We start from the raw sequence: 24,171 nt of genomic DNA, 5'->3' as shown, positions 1-24,171 counted from the left end.
CAGGAGAGGACTTTACAAAGTGTAGTGAACCTGTGGACAAGACGGGGTGGGGTGAGAACCTCTGGAGCTAAAAAAAACAACTTCAAGGAAGTCATGGGCGAACGTGACTAGGGCAACCTTACGCACATCTTACCATCACACACAGACACATACACGCTATCCGTACACATCCACACACACACACACACTGGTACCCACTTACTAGTCTAGCACATGTTCCCACACACAGACAAGCGCACTCACGCACACCACAACTTTTGCACACACCTCGAGTAGCAGGATGTTTGAGGAGCAGGCGACCAGGGTGAAGATCACGTCCGTGGTTATCATCGTGGGCATGTCGTCCATGCTGGCGGCGGTGGGGACAGACCACTGGGCCGTGCTCAGTCCCCGGGTGGAGACACTCAACGCCACCTGTGAGTTGGCCCATTTTGGCCTCTGGAGGCTCTGCAAGAAGACCATCTTCATCGTGGAGGAGGACCCTCGGGGGAAAGGCTGTGGCCCCATCAGTTTACCGGGAGGTATGGAGCTTTATTTATCTGACTGTGGGTAATTAAATGTTTTTTTGTGAGTTTTTTTTTATTTTATTATTGGCAATTTTTTTATGATTTATTACACATGTTGGATCGGCAGAGTTTAAATGGGGCAGAGAAGGGAATGACATTCAGAGAACAACCACAGGCCGGATTCGAACATGTGGTCTGCTGATTCTGGAGGACTGAGCCTCTATGAGCGCCCCCCCTCCCCCTAAATAAATGTTTTTGTGCAAAGGCTCAATGTTTCGTGTCAAGGTAACAAACATTTATCAGTTACTTTTAACGAACTGTATTTTTCTATCTGTTGTAAAAAGGGAATGTGTTGTGTGGGTTGCTGACTGACTGACAGCTCTCCCGGCTTGGAACAATTCTGGATGTTTAGTCACAGTTTTTCTTTTGCCAGATTTTAAGCAAGACATAGAAAGCCTCAACACGTTTGGTCTACAAATCATTTTAAGGGCAGTCCCAGTGAAAGTAAAGAAAAACTGTACGATATGGTTAGAATCTGAAGCTAAAGGAGCAATTCTGTATTCCTGTCCTTTCCTCCATACCAGCACGTGTGTTGGGGATGTGCATACGTGTGTGTATGTACACACACAAACACACATCCACACACGTACAGATGTGTGTTTGGACTGAGCGAGGGACATTTCTATGGCCAGCTTCTCACCAAGCCATCATTATCTTCAACGAGAGGAAGCCTCTGAGTGAGCAGAGTGCCAATTTAGCCCAGCCGCACACAGCTGAAGTCAAGTGCGTAATGGAAGAGTATAGTGACTATATACCTCACAGTTAACATGAAAAAAGAAGGGCTTTGTTTGGTCTGAGATGATGGACTCTCAATGTAAGATGAGAGAGAAAAATCTATTTTCCCTCACAGTGAAGCTCCTGTTACAAAATGTCCTGTAACTCCTTTTGTTTGTGTGTGATTTCACAGATCACAACAGAAAGGGTTACGTCATTTGTCAATACACTGTTTTACTCTCTCTTTAATACTAAAATGATAAGATCCCACTGCCTCTAGGTCTCTTGTTGAGTCTGCAGATAGACATCTGACATGCATCTAATTCAAGCAGTATGTTCTGATGCCATTGTCGGTTTTTCACAATGTTTAATGGACCAATGTGTTGGCAAACTCTCACTTACTTTCCATTAAAACCGAAAAACTAAAAGGTGGGAGAGGCCGCTGCATGCAGAACCTTGATATTCAACCTACAAGTCCGAGCTTTTTCCCCCTTCCTTGCATAACTTTCAGAAAGTAAGTCAATCTAAAAAAAGCAATTCAAAACCGTTCGGCCTTGTGTCCTGAAGTCTATATACTAGTGGTGGGCCGATAACGGCGTTAACGGCTACGTTAACGCCAGACTCTTATCGGGCGATAAAAAAAATATCGCCGTTAATCTCTTAATTCCACCTCCTGTTCGGCTCAGGGGAGATGCTGTTCGCCGTCGGGGTGAACCCCCTTCCGCACGTGAAGGCTCGCTTCACGTGCGGGAAAGCTATAGTGTGAGCGGCCACAGCTTGTATTTTGGTCATATCTAACACTGGACTGCAGGCCTATATAAAAGTGTTGTACCTTTGCTTTCTTTGGGTTAAAAAAAACTCCATCAACTCAGTATCCGTCTAGTCCAAAAAAACTCTGTCAGCTGCTGCTGCAGACGGTGTGCAGACGTGCTCGGAGAATCGGCATCGGCGCATCAACAGTCATTCAATGCAGCGGCAGTAATCATACAACCGAACGGTGTAGAAAGTCCCGTCAGTTAAAAATAGTGATCCAGATTTTAAATCCATGTTAAAATCGGAAGGATATAAAGCTAGTTAGCTTAAAAAAAGTAGCAAACATGTCAACTGTGATGTGTTCAGGCCGGCTCAGTAATATGATTGATGTGTTCAAATGCAACACAAAAAAAAAGAAATTTGAGATTTTGGCGAAACTTGTTTTCCCAGCAAGATAAAATAGATAGTAAAGATGGAATGGAATTATGACCTGTTTAATGTCCTATCTAGAGCTATGATCATATCAGCAATTAAAGCAATAATACAAGTTCTATTTCAACAAAATAATAGAAAATTATCAATTTTGATATCAATAAAGACTTGGATCGTTAAGGAGTCTTGAAAATGGTATCAATATCAATACAAATTAACTCTCCTGTCATCTGAGAGAAATTAAGATGATTTAATTTTTTTAACCGTTAGTATTTACCGGTTAAAAATATTATCGGTTGACTGGTTTACCATGGACATCCCTTATACTGTATAAATGTATATCATACATTGTATGTTTTTTTTTGTGTTATCCCAGTTAAGTTTATTATTAATTTTTTATCATTTAATATTACTTTTAATAGTTCCGGGACGTTGGAGCAATAACCTGGTGTTTTGACACTTCAGTGTGCACTGTGAATTTGAAGTAATGTTCAGTTTTTGAATAAAGATGCAGCATTTACAAATGTTTATTTTTTTTATCCGATTCATCGATTAATCGAAAAAATAATCGACCGATTAATCGATTATTGAAATAATCGTTAGTTGCAGCCCTAAACAATTCATCGTTACCTCTTATGGCCTACAGTTCAAAGTTCATGTTTAACTGAATAAACAGTTTGTAAACACAAGTACATCTTGTTGAACATTATTTATTTTCATCACCAATTATCATAGTAGAACAGCTTCCTCAAGCAGTTTGTGATGCATGTTGGAAACAGGAGATGAGCCCCTGGTCTGATGCGCCACCTGGCTTGAGAAACACGTTCTCAAAGACTTACTTTGAGTCATTATTTAGGGAGCACACACATATTATGAATGAATTCAAATGAGCCATTTTAATCTAGATTAATCTAGATTAATTTCAAAATTAATCTAGATTAATCTAGATTAAAAAAATTAATCTATGCCCACCTCTACTATATACGTTTTCACAATACCCTTGTGACTTTCATTATAAGCTCCGTGTGAACAGAACAAGCCCCTGGCTGTGTGTGTGTGCCTTGCAGCCTAACAGAGAGATTTCAAGAGACGCCACCATTGACTTAGCCTGCAGCTCTCGCACCACAGGATCAGTAACAGGGCTTAATGAAGTGTGGCTCCCCGCTCCAGCTCATGAGTTAGACCCTGTTTCCACCTGGGAGTGGACAGCTCTCAGTCCGTGTGTTCACACTTGTATTTTCAAATGTGACTTCTTTGTCTACTTGTGATCCGATTCCATTTACCCGCGCTGTATTTAAATCAACACGTAGGCTACATAGTTTTTAACCGGTGGGGTTCAAACAAGTGAACATACAGGGCTGTACAGTGCCACTGTTTTAATCGCATTTGCTATTAAAATGCATTACATGCGAAGATAATTACCAGTCTAGGTTGACGAGATAGGCTACTGTCTCATTTAGACAAGGAGGAGCGATGCACAACACTGCTTAGAGGGCTCTACATTAACACTTGCCAAATGCGGGTAAATATATTCGATAGTATATAAAAGTAAAAACTCTTAGACGAGTAAGTTATTACGCCACTTTGGCTGGTGAATCACCACCAGTATACGGCTTTCTATATGCAGTTAAGATACTGCATATGCGAACAGAATATTTCCTGTGTGCCTTCACATTAAAAGCCTGTTACTAGCCAAACGCGAGTTGACTTTTAATTTTAAGCAGATAACAACAGGAAGTCGTTGCCTTGCAGCTCTCCAGTCAATAGCAGCGATTTCCGTGTATTCATATTTACGCAGTGAAATGAAAACAGAGGACAGAAAGCTTGTCATTTGCAATACTGGCGGATGCAACTAACGTTCATGAGGCTTCTATGAAAGCTGCATGAACGCCAATGATGCATTTTCAACGTATTTCCGCTCAGACAGGTGGCGGCAATTGAGTAGGTGGTCCCTAATGTGGACAAAAGTCACTTTGATGTTTCCACTATCAAATGAATGCGGACACATCGGACACAAGCGACGTAAACCACCTCCGAATGTGGTTTTTGTGATCCGATCTCAATGCGTCTTGAGAGTGTTTTCACCTGTAGTTAGAGCTGTATTCATGTGATCCGATCACAAAAACCACATGTTAAAGACAAATGGAAACGGGGTCTTATGGCGCTTTTCCACCGCATGGTATCAGCTCGACTCGACTCGACTCAACTCGCATTTTTGGCGTTTCCACCGCAATTTCATGGTACCTGGTACCTGCTAGCGGCTGCTTTTTTAGTATCGCCTTGCTCTAGGGTCCAAGCGAGCTGAGTCGAGCTAAAAGGTGACGTCGGCAGACGGCCGGCCGCTGATTGGCCAGAGACTACCGTCTGCCAGCTTCATTCTGTTGATTATTCTCCCCTTGATTCTCAACAACTCTCCGGGACTTTTATGTGTATTTTGTCTCGCCGCGTGCAGCCTTCTTTGGCTCGCTTTCATTTGATTTGCATCACAGACCCGATTTTTTTCTCTCCATATATTCGCTAAGCTCACCCAGTTGTGTTGGCTGTTGGGGAAGTTACTTTGAACATACGAGAGGAGACATAGCAGCTAGGCTAAATAGCCTATAGCAGCAAGCTGGGACAGACATGATAGCGAGCGATTACATTACAAGCCTCGGACTGCACTGATTACCTCAATAAAATATTCAGGCTGAGACACGGCTTGCATTTGAAGACACGTATCCTGAAACAAGCACTTAACAGTCAACTTTATCATGCCCGTGTTTACGTGCATAGGGATGTACGTGACGCATCCCTACAGCTGTGTGGCAGTCACACATCAGGACACAAACCCTCCCTTTTAACGGCCCGTAGCAATATTATTCTACTTCTTTTAGCAAACAGATACAAGGGGAGTATTTTCTTAAACATTTCTCATCCGTGTTTTTGGCGGTTGGATCAGTTAATAGTGCAACAACTGCTCGTAATTTCTGCTTTGCTACTTGACTCCGGAGTTGGCTTTCAGCCCCTTACGACAACCCCGCCCACGTTCAGGAGGTACTATTTTCGGTGGAAAACGACCCGTGCTGCTACCAAACCAAGTTAAACTGAGTCGAGTTGAGTCGAGTCGAGCTACATTTGCAGTGGAAAAGCGCCATTTGAATACAACTGGGAGACTCAGGAGGGAAGAAGAGGACTGGGGGAGCAAACAGGAGTGTGTGTGTGTGGGTTGATAAAGGCAGCCAGGGATGCCTCTGTTGATGGGGAAAGGTGGCCAACCAGGTAGGGGGTCTTTCAGGGAGTGGGGGTGATACTGTAATGAATGTCATGTAATGAATACCGAGTTGTATTCATTCCATGTTGTAGGAAACAAAAGATGTGGCGGCTGCCTGTCATGGAAAAATAGACAACATTGAGGGCCTCCACCTTCTTGGTTTAAAATGATGGCAGAAATTTCTCTCTGTTAAGAATAATTGTAGATTCTACCACCAACACCACTACCACTCTTCCCCAACCCCCCATTTGTAACGTCCTCAACCAGGCAGCAGGAGTAAGCCATGGTCATATGTGTGCCGAATCGCAACTGTTTCTGTCATACGCAACACATGGAATGACTAGAGAAAGACCAACTGAAAAACAAAAGTTTCTCACCTGTCTAACTCCCAGTGGCAAAGGGAGTTCAGCTCAGTGCACAGGGCTGCTTATTCCCTTATGCCTCGTTTCCACCGAGTAGAGCGGGTCGGATCGGAGCGGCTCAGAGCGGGACAGCTCACTTTTAAGAATCTCGGTGTTGTTTCCACCGCCGACCCTACCCTTACTGGTAGGGCGGGGTTTAGGCTGGACTGCGATAGCCGACGCCAGAATGTGGGTCAAACTATCGGGCTGTGGGAACAACTGTGGTCAAGCCAGCGGTCTCTTGTTTTTGCTTGGTCAAACCAGCCGCTTCTTTATTTATTCCCCCCGTGTTGTGAGCACAGAGACGGCTCGGTGCAACTGATAGAGACAGTGAGCGAACAGCACTGGCTGCGGCAGCTACGTGACATCGTAGCAGTGGGACACAGTGTAGCCAACTGATTCATTTAATGACGAGGAAAAACACCACACAATAAACAGTGCCGCGCTCACATTTTCGCCAAAACTCTCTTCACTCTAGCCGAGGTGACTACAAACGGCGGAGATGATTCAAACCAGCCGCTTCTTTATGTATTCCCCCCGTGTTGTTGTGAGCGTGTATTTTACTACTATCTATGGCGTAAACACACAGAGACCGCTCGGCGCAACTCATAGAGACAGTGAGCGAACAGTGCTGGCTGCAGCAGCTACGTGACTATGGGACACAGTGTAACCAACTGATTAATTTATTGACGAGGAAAAACACCACACAATAAACAGAGCTGTGCTCACATTTTCGCCAAAACACAAGACTCTCTTCACTCTTGCCGAGATCTACACATGGCGGAAATGATTCTTTCGACCAATCAAATGACGGCAGTGTGTAGCTCCGCCTTCTCATGCATTTTCGGCCCGCTTTCAGGCCGCTAGTACCCCTACGGAGGAGTACTGAGATCGGGAGCGGCTCAGAGCGGTTAGGTGCGCTTAAACCGTACCCTACCCAACTTTTGGCAAATGAAAAGCCAAACTACCCGGACCGAACCGCTCCGACCCGACCCGCTCTACTCGGTGGAAACGAGGCATTAGTCTGTGTGTGTGTGCGTGTGCGTGTGTGTGTGTGTGTGTGTGCGTGCGTGTGCGTGTGTGCGTGTGCGTGTGCGTGTGTGTGAGTGTGTGTGAGTGTGTGTGTGGTGTTTCGCTCGGCCTATTAGGAGAAAAATGAGTCATTCTCTCATATAACCTGAAAAGGTCTAGGGATTTCTGACATGTGGCTAGCTGGCTCAATAGTTTCAGTTAAACAAGTCAATTTTGGACCATTTGTGACCCTGGTGCCCTCATCAGAGATGGTTCTGTGAGTGTGTGGGGTTGTCCCTAGAGTACTAATACCCCCATGCTGTCTGTAACACCCTGTCATGTGTGGCTAATGACAATGGGTGAGTTACTAGTTGTGTTAGGTTCTTGTGTTCTTTTTTTAAGGAGTCAGTGTTTGCACTTTACAAGCCAGCCAACATTGGGCAACAACATTAACTACTCGTGTCTGCTTGCATTGATTTAAAACTGTTCAAACAAGCTACAATACCATTGGACATTTCTCAAAAATCGTTTGATATTTTTTGGGCATTTTTAGCAACAAATCAGTGGTGCAAAAACACTCTTCACTGTCTACTCTTACTGGAAATGTTGAAGGATGCATGTGCTTTTGAGGTTCTTTTGTCAAAGAGAACACTAATGTGGTTTTGTAAATGGGTCTGCAAAAGTATCATGGCCACTGAGTGCTGCAGACTGGCTAAGAACACCACACCAGCAGCAGCATTACTTTATCTGCTTCTCAATCTAATGTGTGTTGTATAGGTTGAGAGTTTAGCTGATAAGAAAAGCAGTGGTGTAAAAAAAAGGAAAAAAGAAGTTGACAGAGAGTGTGCTATAACAGATTAAATCCATGATGAACAGAATACTCAAACAAGCAGCGGTGATTGGACTTGATCAAATACATTTTCCTAAACAGAATGGGAGTTAGTTGTGTAGATTTTTTTCATATAGGGAAAAATGTAATTGTTTTTGTGATTGGGATTGCATAACAATGGCAACGAAGCGGTACACCCAAATGACTGAGAATGAAAAAAGACAGCTTGAGTGCTGAAAAAATCAAACAAACCCTTTCTGGATCACATAATGCCTCTCGTCTGGGAAATAAAGAGCATAAATGGCAGTCTGTGTGTGTGTGTGTGTGTGTGTGTGTGTGTGTGTGTGTGTGTGTGTGTTTGCTCCTACATTATCAGGGATTTTTTGCAGTTTTTGTGCATCCAGGTGGTCAGGCATCACATGTTCTAGTCCCAAAGTGAAAAGGTTTTGCCACCAGAGCACAGTTACCTTCAATGAATCGTTGTCCTCCCCTGCATCTTTCAGGGACACAATGCCTGACTGCTGCCCCCAATTCACACCAACAACAGCACAGACGTCACCTTGAGCCACCATATTTCCATTTCTAAAAGCTCAGTCATTTCCCTTTCTAGTTTGCTAGGTTGCTGTGTTGTGGTTTGCAAAGCAGAGACTGTGCCACTGACTTGGCTTTCAGAAAAACAAGTTTTAGTTCAACATCTGAGTGAATCACTAGCTCCACATTATGTTAATTTGAAATAAATTAAATGAAAATACATATTCAGAGATAACTGCTGGCATCACTTACATGATGAGACCAGATGCTGTGATGATGAAGGTCAAAATGAAATGGTTTTAATTTAACGATAAAGGTCAGGCCACACAGACACACACATGCACGTACGCACGCACGCGCACACACACACACACGCACGCACGCACGCACGCAGACACACACACACACACACACACACACACACACACACACACACACACACACACACAGACACACTTACAATACATGTAGAGGATCTCTCCTGTGCTCATGTGTCCCAGTTATCAGAAGTCTTAGTGGAATAGCCATACCACCACCACCACCACCACCACCCATCCAATTCACATTGACCCAGAATTAGTCGGTCAATCTGTGTGGCTACAAAAAGAACAGCACTATGTTAACCTTCTGAGCACTTGTCCTTATATCTGAAATATAAATAAAAATAATAATACTGGTTATAATAATAATTAAATAGCTTACCAATATAAAAAAGTATAACTGGCAAAGGTTGAAAGTAGGAAGATGAGCATGGAAACCAATTGGAAAATGGAAATAGAAGAATACTGAACTACAAGAAGAATGTAAGAAAAATCTAAGGTGGAGGGGAGAGCCTGTAAGGCAAGGCAAGGCAAGGCAAGGCAAGGCAAGGCAAGGCAAGGCAAGGCAAGGCAAGGCAAGGCAAGGCAAGGCAAGGCAAGGCAAGGCAAGGCAAGGCATGTTTATTCATATAGCACAATTCAGACACAAGGCCATTCAAAGTGCTGTACAGGAGAATACAATACTTTACATCAATATTAGACATTAGAAATGGCATTATATATATTAAAAACAAATAAAATAGATCAAGATTATAGATTAGACAATACACATTTAGACAGCAATGTAGAGTGGCTGCAATGCATATTACGTGACTGAAATATAGTAACAGCGACAGGTGGACAGTGCAGGATGAAGAGGAAAAGGAAAGGGTAAAGGATGAGCTGCATATCACAGAGAGGAGGTGGCAGCAGAGTTAAATGGAAAGAGGCAAAACTAAAATGACAGGCGTTCCAATCACTCTCTTCCCTGGAACTAAGTTTTCCCATTAACCAGGCTGCAAGGTCAATTACACGTAACCCAGATGTTCTCTTGCTCTGTGAGTGTTCACCGTCTAAAATTACGATGCGCGGCAGATTTGTTTTTTTAACCTTTCCTTGGCAGTCTGTTTTACTATCTAATGTTTATGCCAAATTAAAAATTTGACTCCAGTAAATTTGAGACAGCAGCATTATAATGTGTGAAACAGACAGAACAAAAGCTAAGGTTTAAATATTTTGGCTCTAGGATAATGAAGCAGTGACATAAGACTGGCAAAGTGAGGAATCCCACCTGTGTAACTATATCTGTTTTTAGCGACAAGAACGATTAACTGTGGGACCCGTGTCTTTTTTCATGTACTGCCATTTTGGTTTGAATTAATATACTGAAAAACAAATCACACACTCTAAATACTACAATTAGTTTGAATTCTTCCAATGTAGCGGATGAGAAATGGTTGGACTATATTAAGCAAAATGACGATCACAACACAAATTTGCCCAATTGATCATTGGCTAAATTCCTCCACAAACAACTATTGTCTAATCATTGGTTATCAACAGTAAGCTAAGAACATCCACCCTGCCAATCTTTAGCATTTCTCCACATGCCCAAAGTGGTGCACATGGGGCTATAATAAAAGTTAAAATCAATATGGAGTGGGGTTTCGCTTCTTTTTTTTTTCCTATCACCTTTCGTGAACTAAAACACAAGAGTTAATGTGTATGGGCTTCATTTGAAAGTGCATTAACCTGCTCTCACATACAGTAAGCCGCAAACGTTGACCTGCCTGGTCACAGCAGCTGGCAACATGCTCTATCATTTCCCCAAGTTGCAAGGGGGCATGTTATTAGCCAATTACATTATTCTAAAGGTTAAAGTAATGTAACATGAACGTCATGTTGAGGTCAGGTCAAGCACATACACACAGCATGAGAGCAAATGTTCCAGTACAGTACATCACAGTGTGGAGCAATCATCAAGCTCTTTGGATGTTTTGGGGAGGTTTACACTCCAGCAACTGTCATGTTCCCTGAACTAATGGGTTACTCTGAAAAGGCTCTGGCAGTGCTGATAAGAGGCCAATTAATCACCATAGCAACCAGGCAGGCTCTGGAAATGCCTCTGTGCCAGCCCTCTCCCATGCAGTCCAGTGACTGTGCAAAGACCTTATCCAAGTGAACCTTACCTGTTGCATTTCTAGGTTTCAGAAAGTACAGTGCAATGCGTATTTAACTGTTATAGAAACTGTTCCATTTACATAGATGTTTAGGAAATAGCTTTAAGTTAGTCCCCTCATTGCTTGTCTTGCTACTTGCTAGCTTAAACTTAGCCAGCTACAAATCATCTAAATAGTGTGAATATCGGATAGAATTATGACTGCAAATGAATGCTGATGATCCTCCAGTAACTGCTGAATGTGTTAAGAAGCTGTTTGCCTACAACATGACTCATCAATGCTTTGTTCCAAACCTGTTTCCGCTGCCCCTAAGTGGCCACGAACAAATCGGTCACTGTGGGTTTAACCAACAAAATGCAAGTCAGTCTGGGAGCTAGGAGCAACGCTTTTCTTGACTTCTGTTTTAACCCGTGTTTCAAAATGGACGGTGATTTTTTTGGTTGTAAATCAGACATCTTTATATCTCAAAACTGCATGTTTGTTGTGCTTAAATGGAGAGCTGTAGTGGCGTATACTAACAGTAACTATAGGGGCTGGGTTATCATTATCCCAAATATTTTTTTTAGTCTTTCACCGCTGTCTACATCATCCTCTTTTGAATCATTGTGATTAAGCAGATGCACTTAAGGACCAGTCTTTTGACGCCCGTCTTGTCTTTGTGGTGGTGGGCAGATAATGGTCTTCATAGAGACCAGAGTGAATGTTATCGCTACACGCCCATACACACATTAACTTAGATTGGCTTAGCCCCAGAGGTAAAGGAACCTAATAAGAGAGGACTAATGAAAATCATATATTTACAGATACAAGCTGCACTGTGACCGCGCCACAGATTCTCCCTACCACCAGCCTGTCCATCACACACACACACACACACACACACACACACACACACACACACACACACACACACACACACACACGCTCCTCTTGATATGCCTTTACATGAGTAAATAGATAGCACTAGCCAAGACCTGCAGCAGCCTGTTGCTAGGTTACCTCTTTAGGGATTCTGTCTCATCCTGGGTAACAAACAGCTCCTCTGTTGCCTGGTACGTGCGCGCACACACACACACGCACACACGCACACACACACACACACACACACACACACACACACACACACACACACACACACACACACACACACACACACACACACAGACTAACACACACACACATTGTCCATCTCCGTTTTGACACAGAGAGCACTTGTCTGCTTTATTGGTTTAATCTCAGCGTGAAAAGATGGTGAGAGGAGGAGGGGACCTTCACTTACGTCCTCGCCACCCCACCCTTCTCAAACCAGCTGCCCTCAGAGACAAGGCAAATAGATGGCTGGGTGGGAAATGACTGCGCCCAACAATAGTTTTTTTCAAAACAAGGCTACTTTAAAGATTGTGGTGAAAGGGCTAGGGCTTGGGCAAGCAAAGCACATGTAATTGTGTTCTGTTTGTGTAGAGAAGTTTGTGTAGATAAGTGTTTCAACTGCTTTCTGAGCAGTCAACACTATCAAAACAGACGACAGTGAAGGATTTGAGCTAAAGTAATTTTTATTTTGCGATGAAAGAAAGTGAAAGAACACTGCTGGGGTTTGGTGGGTGGTGTTGAACACATAGCCAAAGAGGAACTGCAATTTTTGACATTTCTTTTTGTCAGCAAAACAATTCTGATGCTGCACTTTCTATATTTAATATCATCCTCGCAGAAGCCTCGGGTTCGAATCCGGCCCTTGGTGGTTCTCTGCATGTCATTCCCCTCTCTGCCCCCATTTCCCTCTATCAATAAAGCATTGAAAACGCCCAAAAATGATCTTAATAAGAAAAGGTCTGAACATTTACATTAAAGACACATGTACATGTCGTGACACAACAAGCCACAATTCCAGGCTAAAATAAAAATAAAATAAATTAATGAATGCAATATCTCATTTTCATAGCTGTGTGTATGGTTAATGTATGTGTAGTTGTTCTGAAGATTTTAATGGGATCCACTGAAAGATTCATTGTTTACATTGATCTGTAAGGCTTGGGGCTGTGCATACAAGCTGCTCTGTCCCCCTCATGTCTCTTTATATCACTCTTTTGCCCTTCTCTCTCTCTCTCTCTCTCTCTCTCTCTCTCTCTCTCTCTCTCTCTCTCTCGCTCTCCCTGTCTTCCTATACAGCAAAGAATTGTTCCTACTTCAAGCACTTCACCTCGGGGGAAGAAGCTGAAGTTTTTGAAGTGAAGACCCAGAAAGGTGGGTTTGTCATCACTGCCACCCAGACTACATGTTACAACAGAGACTCGTTTTCTTTTCACACCCAACTGACTGTCAGTGATGTGAGAGAAATGTAACAGACGCCATTCTGTCCAGACCAAAGACGGTGTAGCAGCCTTTTCTACATGGATATGAAAAATATGCTTCGATATCGCATGCATAGAATACAAATGTGTACAACACGTGAAGAAGAAATGCATGTATGTCACCTGTAAGACCCTCTCAACAGTAACAATACGCAACCAATGCAATCTTGTCTGCACATGCCGTTCTTACACAACTAATTTGCAACAGCAAATCAATTTTGAAAGTAAATTACTGGGTTTATCATATTTTGTTTGAACACAAACTCAGTTTGATGCACACTATGTGTCACATATCAGATAAGAAAGAAAGTCTGTTCCAACACCCTCTGATTTCTGTCTTCTCATCTTCCCTTTTTTACCACGATTCAAAGTAAATGTGTTTTACTTTGAGTTGAAGTAAACTATTCCTTCAGTGGGGAGCTGACCCTGACTAGACAGAGAAGAACACACAGGGAACACGCACCTATAGACACTCAACAATGCAGGCAATTTACAGTTACAGATCATTGTTAAAGTTTAAGTTCACTTGCAGTTGAGGAAGATTGCAAGGTTATGTCCGTTTACATCGACAAGAAAGTGCACTGTATTGAACAAGATACAGAAAGAATATCATACGAACAATGAAATATATCCCTTTATGTCAATTCAAAAGTCTTTTGTATGTCAGACAGAAACAGCAAGGCCAACTGTATTGGGATGAGTACATTCTACACATTCTAGAGACATGTGTATGTTAGGCCCCTGAGGCTGTGTAGAAAAATTGATGTTGATAGAGTGATTTTTGTAAAAGTTGTTATAACTTTTTTTTTTATATAGGCTATAATATAATAACTCTTTTTCAGTTTTTGCAAAGTAGTTTCAAAATACTTCTAGGCAGACCGGTATGGTCCCAGAGGCTTTTTTTGTAGAGCCCTGAAGATGGACCTGGGTGAGACATTTCAAGTCAATCGGACCTATGGGTGTGAGGCACTTTTATGCAACATTTTTGCCTTGATGAATAGAATTGTGAGGTAGCAGTGAGAAATTTGGCTATAAGAATAAGAAGAGTAGGATGCTCCAGGGATCATTTCTACCGCAGCTTGAGTGTCAGACAGGAAAAAAGTCAAGATGTTCTATTCAACAGATGGACAGGAGGAGAGGGAGATATCTGCATCATCTTGTTAAAAGCCTGCAACATTGTATACGTCATGCAAATGCCAGTTTAGATAAATGGTTGTTGTTTTTGAAGTGAGGCTAAATTAAAGGCTAATTGTCCGTGTCGTTACTCTCCTGAGTGCAATACAGAAACCATTACTATGTAAATGATACTTCTACCTCCCCTTCTGTTACCTCCCATTCTCTCAATTCTTAACCGCCATCACTTTGCTGTCTTCCTTCTTTCCATTACGTTCTGAATCGCTCTTGTCTTCTCTCTCCCTATTTGTTTCTCTTGACCGTCACAATCACATCCTTCATAATTTCTTTCCTTCTTTTTTATTCTCTGCTCTCTCCCTCTCTGTCTCTCTCTCTCTCTCTCTCTCCCTCTCCTTAGAGTACAATATCTCAGCTGCAGCCATAGCCATCTTCAGTCTGTTCTTCATGATCCTGGGAACCCTCTGTGTCATCTGCTCTTTTGGGAAGGGGAGGGACTACCTGCTGCGGCCCGCTGGGATGTTCTTTGCCTTTGCAGGTCAGATATGGCATGATAATGTGAACCACACGCAGAGGCTTTGTGCTTGACACTCTCGCCTCTGTGTGTGTTCCGGCTTCATTTAAAATTGGGGCATATTCGTGCTCACCCTTTCTTTTGAGGGTGACTATTACTTATGCAGCTAATTTAAAGCATCAAAGCAATTTCTTTTACACTGACATTTTCCTGAAGGTTGCAAATGCTGATGGTGCTGTCACCATATCTTAAAGTATGTAATTAACTTTGATTGTGAAATCTTGGCATCACATTGACTTACCGTCACAGGCTAAAAGGTAAAATAGAAATTACAGTGTCCATTTTTGGCAATAACAGCCTGTGATTTATCAGTTATTATGACAACAAAACTGAGGGAAGCATCTGCTTTTTCTTGCCACCATTTGCTTTCTGTTTTGGCACACAGGACTCTGCATCTTCATTTGTGTGGAGGTAATGCGCCAGTCTGTCAAGCGTATGATTGACAGCGACGAGACCATCTGGATTGAATACTACTACTCCTGGTCCTTCACCTGCGCCTGCGCCTCCTTCACACTGCTCATCCTCAGTGGAGTGGCCCTGCTCCTCTTCTCCATGCCCCAAATGCCACGTAACCCCTGGGAGACCTGCATGGATGCTGATCCTGACACTATAGATTAGCCAACAACTGGTGACGCAACAGGCAAGACTGAAAGCCAGGTTACAATTAAAGGGAATACTGGTTTTTGCATCTTTTAGGCCTCTAAATACCCACCCTTTACTGTATACAGTTTGCATCAATAAAGATTGCCCATCATCATGCCAATACATTTCAGTTTGTGTTCGGTGAAATACATCTTTACTTGGAAAAACTTTTGGTAGATAACCAGCCACAGCAAAAACAATGAAGTTAGTTCATGTTACCTTCATATGGTAGACATGTGGTTGAAATTCCCTCCTTGTTGGTGTTTATAAAGCTGAGGAATGATTGAGTAAGATCTGAGACATAAGAGTCGTCATCCGAACAGCACCTTTTAAAGCAAGCTCACACAGCAAGCTGGAAAATGTTAAAATTACAAACACTGTGTAGAAAATGAGGTAAAACATTCACAACAGACCTGAATTGCCCTTTAACGATTGACTAGAGAAGAACCCAGTCAGTGTACTGGATGTCACATGAAGGGGGTTTGACACATAATACAGTAAAAACAATGAATGCCATATTGTTGGACAGTTAACTGCAGTAAATCCTACAATAAACTGTATGTCACTCCAATATAACACAAATTATTTTCAGATGTTGTTTTATACTAGAATAGAAAGGAATGAAGAAATAAAAACATAATGACAGCAAATAGGCAAGAAATTAACAAATTATTACATAAGTCTAGGTGAGTTAAAAGGTCTAAAATTGTACCATATGCACTGATATGTGTACACTCACCATTCACTCAAGTGAAGTGGAAAATTGTTGTAATGGGCTATTGTCACTGTATTTCCTTCTCTCTAAGGACTTTGTACATTCAATCTATGTCATTGACTGTTTAAAGAGAGACCACTTGGCTGATACTTACTCGTTGACAGTCACATTCATTCATTTTCAGGTCAATGTTCAAGACACTTGGTGAATTACAATTCAGGAGCCGTGATTCATGATATTGTCAATGCTTTACTATAGCTGTGTCTGAAATCGCGCACGTACGTAAGTGCACTTACATTGAGTGCACTTTATTATCCCAACAGTACACTTACTTATAGACGCAGTGCTCTCATTTCTACAGTGTACTGTCCAAACTGTCGTCGCGCACCTACCGGAAATGACTTTGCATTTTGACGGTTCTTCTTCGGTGGTATTTTTTTCTGCTTGCGTTAACGATAGCCAAAACAGACACGCTAGTCGCGGAAAAACAAAACAAATGTTTAGTTTAACTTTTGTAGAGCGCGTCCGCCTCCACTGTTGCTTCAAGCTCCTCTATTTTGATTTGAATGTTCCATCCTCTCCGCTACGTAGGCAAGATGGCGGCCGTTGAGTGTGGAAAGTGTCCATCGCTCCACACTCAAGTTTTAGACCGTTTTGAGTGCACGACCGAGGAATTTACAGTGCACTGCATTTTGGCACACTCTCCGGTTTTGCGCAAAGTGCACTCAAAAAAGTAAGTGTAAGTACAGAAGTGCGCGATTTCAGACACAGCATATGTTAACAAATGAGTTCTGCTGCCAAGTGGGTATATATAGAAAAAATGGTTATATAACTCAGATAGAGAGTTAACATACAGTAATTGCCCGTATGCTAACCCTGTGCCAGCAATTTTTAGTAACAGTTTCAGTGTACTGTAGGCTTGTCAAGCTAATGATTACTAAAAAAGGTTGAAGTGATATGCATTGGGCAGCTGTAGTGAAAGTTATAGGCCCTACATGTATAGTCCATGGGCCGGACCAGATATCGGTACCATCTGGGTGGGCAAATTCTAGGTGTGATTTTTTAGTGGTTATCACCTTTTAAGCTATTGTAATGGAGGCAAGACACTGCAGGTGAATAGGGTAAACAATGTAACTTATAAATATCATCATGAAACTTTGCCAGTTGATTACTAACATTAACACAATCATTTTTTATATTACCGGTACAATTTTTTTCAGAAATAAATAAATATGCAAATGTGGCAATATCTAACTAATTATGTGTACATGTTCATTTATAACGTGTCCGTCTGTAGGTTTTCCTAAAGAGCACCTAACCCAGATACCCAACATTGCCTCCAAAACCAGCATCATTTCATAATGTTGTGGGGTACATGTCAAATAGTTCAAATAAAAACCTGTCCTTGCTTCTATATTAGAGTTTAGGCTTAAGTTAGCTGTCCATCTACTTTTAAATGTAACAACTTGCCTGTCCAAAGAGCCCATGAGCTAAGCAGCAAGATAAATGCTGGATTTTGGCCTGAAAAATGCAGCTTTAAACGCAGTCTTTAAGCAAAAATATGAATGTCCGTTTATCCTTTTTTGTGTGTTAACTAAAACTTAACTTTTAAATGATCAGTTGTATGCTCTAAAAAGTCAGCTGGAGATGGTGTGAAACTAACGTCAGCATAATTAGCTAGCTAAGTAGGTCTAAAGATGCCAAAATCAGCATAGTTCATTTCAGTCGAAACGATCCGCTCTCGCTTTCTAGAAATGAAAACCCTGCTTCTGTTCACCTTTGTCTTATCAAAGACTGGACCAATGTTTGTGAAAATTACCAAGACTTTAAATGTTAACATTGTAAACTACTGCATATGTGCCATGTGGAAATGTAAGGCAACAGTAAGGGGGGCGGGTCGGTGTTGCTAAAGTTGACCCTATAACTCTGGGTTATATGAAATACATTATAAACATCCATAGATAATTTTCTTTACACATTTAGAAATAATGTTGGTGATACTAGTCTTATATTTTTTTAACGTGCAATCTTGTTTAAATTATGTTGCTTCTCTTTGGGGGCTTAAAGGTGCACTATGTAACTTTTGGTTTGTCATAGAAGTGAACATTTTCTAACGTATATTCTCATAACTGAATAAACACACTTCACTCACAGTAAAATTGGATCCCTGGAACACTGTTTGAAGTGAAAAAAGCAATGTGAAAAAGTTACTGTTTTGTTACTTTTTTTAAACAGAGATATTCCAGTATTAGGTTTGGTTCCAGGTGCCTTTTGTTTTGATTTATGATAACATTTTTCAATACAGAGAATTACGAATTATGTAGAGGAAATATGTTTTGTAAACTTACTGCAGGCTCGGAAAATGTAAACAAGTCCCCCTCTACTGACACTGCATAGTACACCTTTAAAGCTAAAATATTTAGCTAAAACTATGACACAGACGCAGTAGCCCAATTTTTATTTGGCTCTTTTTTCTGTAAAGATTGTATACAAGGGTTATATTTCATTTAACCTTTATTTATACTCCAGAGACCAATTGAGGGGTGACCCTCATTTACAATGATGTTGCGTCAAACAGATGCAAAGAAAAAACAACAGCACAAATATACGAGGCAAATACATTAAACACACCACAAGCTGATCAACAGCCAAAACAATTGAAACATTTAGACAGTGATGAAGCTGTAATTTAAATGAAATGGGTACAATATGGCCTAAATAAATCAGACACAGGTAGAGTTTGGCAGATTTCAGATAATATGTCTACATTTGTTAAAGGATATGAAGGTATTATTTTAACATGAGCATGTCAGTGATGAAGCCCATCTGAAATGTGCGGCATTGCAGACAAATAATGTGGCAGCTTCCTAGTCAGGACTTTATAAAAAATAGGCCAATGTGAGTGACGTCTTTGTATTGTTAGAAATCTATCAAACATCATGTATTGTGAGGTCTAGAATGTTGTTTTTCAGTGAGTCACTCTGGCCCAGAATTAATTCTCCCGGAGCAGGTGCAGCTAAACAAAGTTCCATAAATGAGGCTGTGTCACAGTGGAAACACAAGGGGAAATGATCTGAGAACAACATGTCTATTTGTTCTTACTGCAGTCACAAAAGTTAACTTACAATGGCAATTGTACAGGTTTGTTTTTTTAGAAAATGTACAAATTACCTAAATGATTATTAATTGTATCTAGTATTTTATATAATCTACAATGATCACAAATATCCTGCCATCATATACAGTATAACTGGAGAGGAACCAGCTGTTTACCTGTGATTTGAATAAACATGAAAAATGAGAAATGTTTGATACATTTTACTGTATCCACCTTAAGGGGTTTCATACACAACATGTCCACATTTGTGCAAAATAAAAGAAGACAGAGTGTATTATTTCTTGCAAAGAATAAACCTTAGTTCTATATTATCTTAGATTTGTAAATGCTGTGATTGATTCCATGATTGTATTTTTCAAAAAAAAAGAAAAGAAAAAAAATAGACCAATAAAGTAAGGTTCTTTGATATTGCCTTTATTTCTTGCACAGTTAAAATACATATTCCACAGACCTGATGTATGTATATATTGTTGGAGGCTTGCAAACAATTATTTAAACATATTTAATTCAATGTATTTAAATAATCTGTTACATTTAATTTTATGCATCTAGATTTGTAATTGTTTTTCTTATAGAAAAGATCAACAAAAGGTTGGTAAGATCTCACGTGTATACAACTCAACGGGTTATACTATTTCATTGTGAATCTTAAATACAAACAACACATGTACAGTACACCACTTAATTGCAAGTTATTTTGTCCCACGCTATTTATAAAAATTGGATGACATAAGTTGAGATAGCAATAGAGTGTATATTTCATCACATAATGATCTCTGCAGGGAAACAGGACATGTGAGATTTGCACATTGTGAAGATGTGCAAATTGCCTATTATATTCAATACTGTAGATTATAATGTTGTGTAAAGAAGAACAGTTCTACAAGAAGAAAAATAAATATAAAACACGGCTAGGTGTACCCTCAGAATGGATAGCATTTTCTCTCACGTTTATGTCAAATTGTTGATTAGGAAAACTGACCCATGCATCATCCAAGTCATCAAGTCCTCTGGATCAGTGCTATGAATGTAAACGCTACTATTCTCTATACCCACGGCAGTACAGAACAAGCATGTACCATTCAGCTGTGTCCCTGTAAGCTGGCAAAAAAAAAGGGTTTGAATTCCCATGTCTGGTGGATGGGGAAAGACAAATAAAATGACATTAAATTAAAATGACGGGCATGATGTGGAGCAGGAGTGATGACCAGCAATGGAAGGAGTAAATGAAACACCCTGGAACACCTTGAAAAAAATAAAAAGAAAGTGCAGAGAAGAAAAGATGATCCTCCAAATGGCTATGAAGCAGCAGCTGGCAGACAAAGTGCTCAGAGGGCAGTGTGCAACAACACCAAAAATGTCACTTTTCTGGCCCAACATGTCTCACTGAATGCAGTCGAGAGAGAGAGAGAGAGAGAGAGAGAGAGAGAGAGAGAGAGAGAGAGAGAGAGAGAGAGAGAGAGAGAGAGAGAGAGAGCAGTGTTTGCCAAGATAACTGCTCTACTCTACTGCACCAAAGCCCTTCACCTCAGGGAAGACAGTGAGACCGACACTCGAGTGACCCACCCTGAAGTATACTTACACCCCAACGCTCTCCTTTTTCTCTCCACTCTGCCTCTTTCTACACTTCCTCGTCCTCATGTCACACTTATATCCGAGCCTCCCTCTGCAGGGAACACTGTCTTCACCCTTCTCTTCCAATTCCCAATTCTCTCAACCAGATTGTCTTTTTCTCTCTGTCACACATCTTAGTTTTTTGATCTCTTTCTGTATAATGTTTATCTCTTGTCTGTGTCTGGCAGCATAGTATGCCCCCCCCTCCTCTTACTCTCTCTTTATCATTTGCTTCAATCATTTTCTTTTAAATCCCGTCCTCCATCTCTCTCTCTCTCTCCATCTCTCCCTCTCTCCCTCTCTCCCTCTCTCTCTCTGAGCCGTGAGACAATGAACCACTTGTTCATCTCCTCTGTTGTTTTATTGTCTTTTTCTCTCCCTCCCTCCCCCCCATTCCCTCCTCCTCCTCCCCTCCCCTCCATCTTTCTGCTCCAGTGCTCTCTCAAGCAGGCACTCTGCTGCCTAATGACTTGGATCGGTAGTGACTGTTGAGAAGAGATAGACCTGCAATAAGGGAAAGCCAACCCATGAGACAGCAACGCGCTACAAGTACCTCATCTCTGTACACACTGTACTGTAGTATAGAGGCAAGTGCTGACCAGGCATGGATGTGCAGATGAACAGTATTCTGGGTTGAGAGTTCGGTTAAATCTTTGAGTCTATAGAAAAGCAGTATGTAAATCTTTTCAATAATAAATTATTATTATTATTCAATCACGTGTTACTGCTTTGACACTGGAAAGAAAAAGAGGAGGACAATTGAAAAACACAGCGGAGATAAAGAGATGAAATATGTATACACTTGATGCTGAATAGGTGAGGGAGCTTTTGAGGTCTATATACAGTATGTGCAGGTTTTTATTATAGCATTTTTTTTCTATATGTGTCTATATATCTAATCGAAGAATACACTTTTTAATGACATGCATCCATGAGATGATTATTTTGTCAGATGATCTCAACATCTTTTGGGACATTTTCTTTTTTTGCCAAGAATTAGAGGACAAGATTGATACCACCCACTCTCATGTCTGCAGAGCACATATCCAGAAGCCGGACAATTTGTCGTTTTTTTGTCGTGGCATCTGGTCCAGGCCAATAAATATTGGCATTCATACTTCATACACTAGAGTTTTGTAATCTAATATGTAAATGTGTTTTGTAATCTAATATGAAAATTTATTTTGGGTGTGGTTTCTGTATAAGCCTGTACAGGTTCTGCCACACCCACACATGTATTTTTTTTTTTTTTTACTATTATGTGTTTTTTTATAGTAATTGTATGTGAAATAAACTAAACTAAACACATGAGAAATTTGTGAGTAGAAAGCATAAGATAAATCTGCTCAGTCAAGACAAGAAGCTTAAAGGTGAACAAATTGGATTGAGTGACAATTTAACCAAGAGAAAGGCTTATCGAGCCTATCAAGCGAGAGGGTTAAAAAAATGTGGACAGGACAGGTCCAACAAACTTGGACGAGAGATGGAAGAATCTTCATCAAAATGAAGGGAGCTAAATTGTGCAAATCAAAACGGAGGAGGATTTGGATAAATTCTGGAGGGACGAGGATCTGATCAACCCAAGCAGCGAGAATGAGCAAAACATCCGCTTGGATAAATGATCATGAAAGTCTGGAGTTATTAGCTAATCATTATTATCGGACCCAAATGAAATCATTGACCCAGACAATCACTTCTACACTATCGCAAAAAGAGACTGTCATTACCATACTGAGGATTAATTCATCAGATGCTTTCAAACAAATGGGAAATTGTCCATCTTTCATTTTTAATAGCAGAAGTCTCTACACTAACTTTTCACAAATTAAGGAATATCTACAGAAATTCTCCAACCAGTTCAACATCATTGCAGTGTCAGAAACATGGATTAAAGAAGGCAAAAGCATGGACTTTGAACTAAAGGGATTTAAACTGGTTTGTGTCAAAATATAAGGTTTGAAATCGTAAATACAATGTGCTCTGCAATTGATAACCTAATGGAATGTGTGTGACTATTGAAATTCAAATGAAAGATAAATGTTAATTATCAGCTGTGTGTACAGAACACCCGTTTCAAAAATGGAAGACTTTATAGAGGATTACGTGGGAGAATTACTTTCAAAGGCAAATCAAAAGAAGATATTTATCTGTGGGGATACAAACATTGATTTACTTAAAAAAAACTCATTCACTGACTGAAAAAATTGTAAATACACTGTATGTTATGGGACTGCAGCCAAGGTCAGCAGACAGACTGACTGTTTTGAATACTTTTGCAGATGTGTTTAGACTACTAGAGAAGAAATGGACAAGGCCATATCACCATCTGCATTGTCACAGGCAGAGAGGAAAATGGAAAGCATGTCTGGTGTACACTGTCAATGAATAAGGAGACCTAAAATTGTCTGTGTATTGGAATGCATCTTCTTATTAAAAAAAAAAAAAAACAGTTTTAACTGTTTCAGTAGCTGTGTATCTGTGTATCTGAATCTTATGGCAGTGGGGGCGGGACCTGATAAGCCTTTGGCTTCTCATGCCACCCTTCGGACGATAACACAAAGTAATATGTGTGAATATGCAAAGAGAAAATTGTGTATTGTGTGTAATTGTCCGGAAGAATAATAATAAATAAATAAATAAATAAATAAGCCCCCTTAACAGTGCCACGTCGAAGTAAGGATCCAGGCAACAGGTGGCAGTGACAATGCTTACAATGACCCTTATTATACTGTATGTTTTCCTCTCACAGTATTCAAAGGGAAGACTAAACAAACAGCATTGGTGAGAATCGAAGTCATGAAATCCTTGGGTTTTGAGTTGGTGTAAAACATACATTTGAAGTACAAGAATGTCTGCAAGTACACACTGATGCACCCTATACCACACACAGGCAACTTGATACACATACACATTGACATGCAAACACATGCTCTGTCTTGCTACCATGGGCAACAAGAGAAGTCGAAACTCCCACATGTCTTTTTCCCCAGAGTCTGTTTTCACAATCAGCGGGAGGAGAGGTTGGATAAAAAGGTCAGGCAATAATTGCCCAAAACACACAGA

At 40.8% G+C, this 24,171-nt stretch overlaps 1 protein-coding gene across 1 annotated transcript; it reads left to right on the top strand.

The window, feature by feature from the left end:
- Window positions 1-280: 280 nt before the first annotated feature.
- cacng1b (calcium channel, voltage-dependent, gamma subunit 1b) lies at window positions 281-15,637 on the top strand (the record flags this gene model as incomplete). The annotated part of the gene is made up of 4 exons (XM_080043228.1): window positions 281-521; window positions 13,133-13,207; window positions 14,846-14,983; window positions 15,405-15,637. The coding sequence occupies 4 exons, from the start codon at window positions 281-283 to the stop codon at window positions 15,635-15,637; spliced, it is 687 nt and encodes a 228-aa protein (XP_079899354.1).
- Between the last annotated feature and the right edge of the window lie 8,534 nt (window positions 15,638-24,171).

This window comes from Ammodytes marinus, assembly GCF_949987685.1.
Source record: "Ammodytes marinus genome assembly, chromosome: 16".
NCBI classification, from domain to species: domain Eukaryota; kingdom Metazoa; phylum Chordata; class Actinopteri; order Uranoscopiformes; family Ammodytidae; genus Ammodytes; species Ammodytes marinus.
This window is presented reverse-complemented; position numbering and strand designations above follow the sequence as displayed.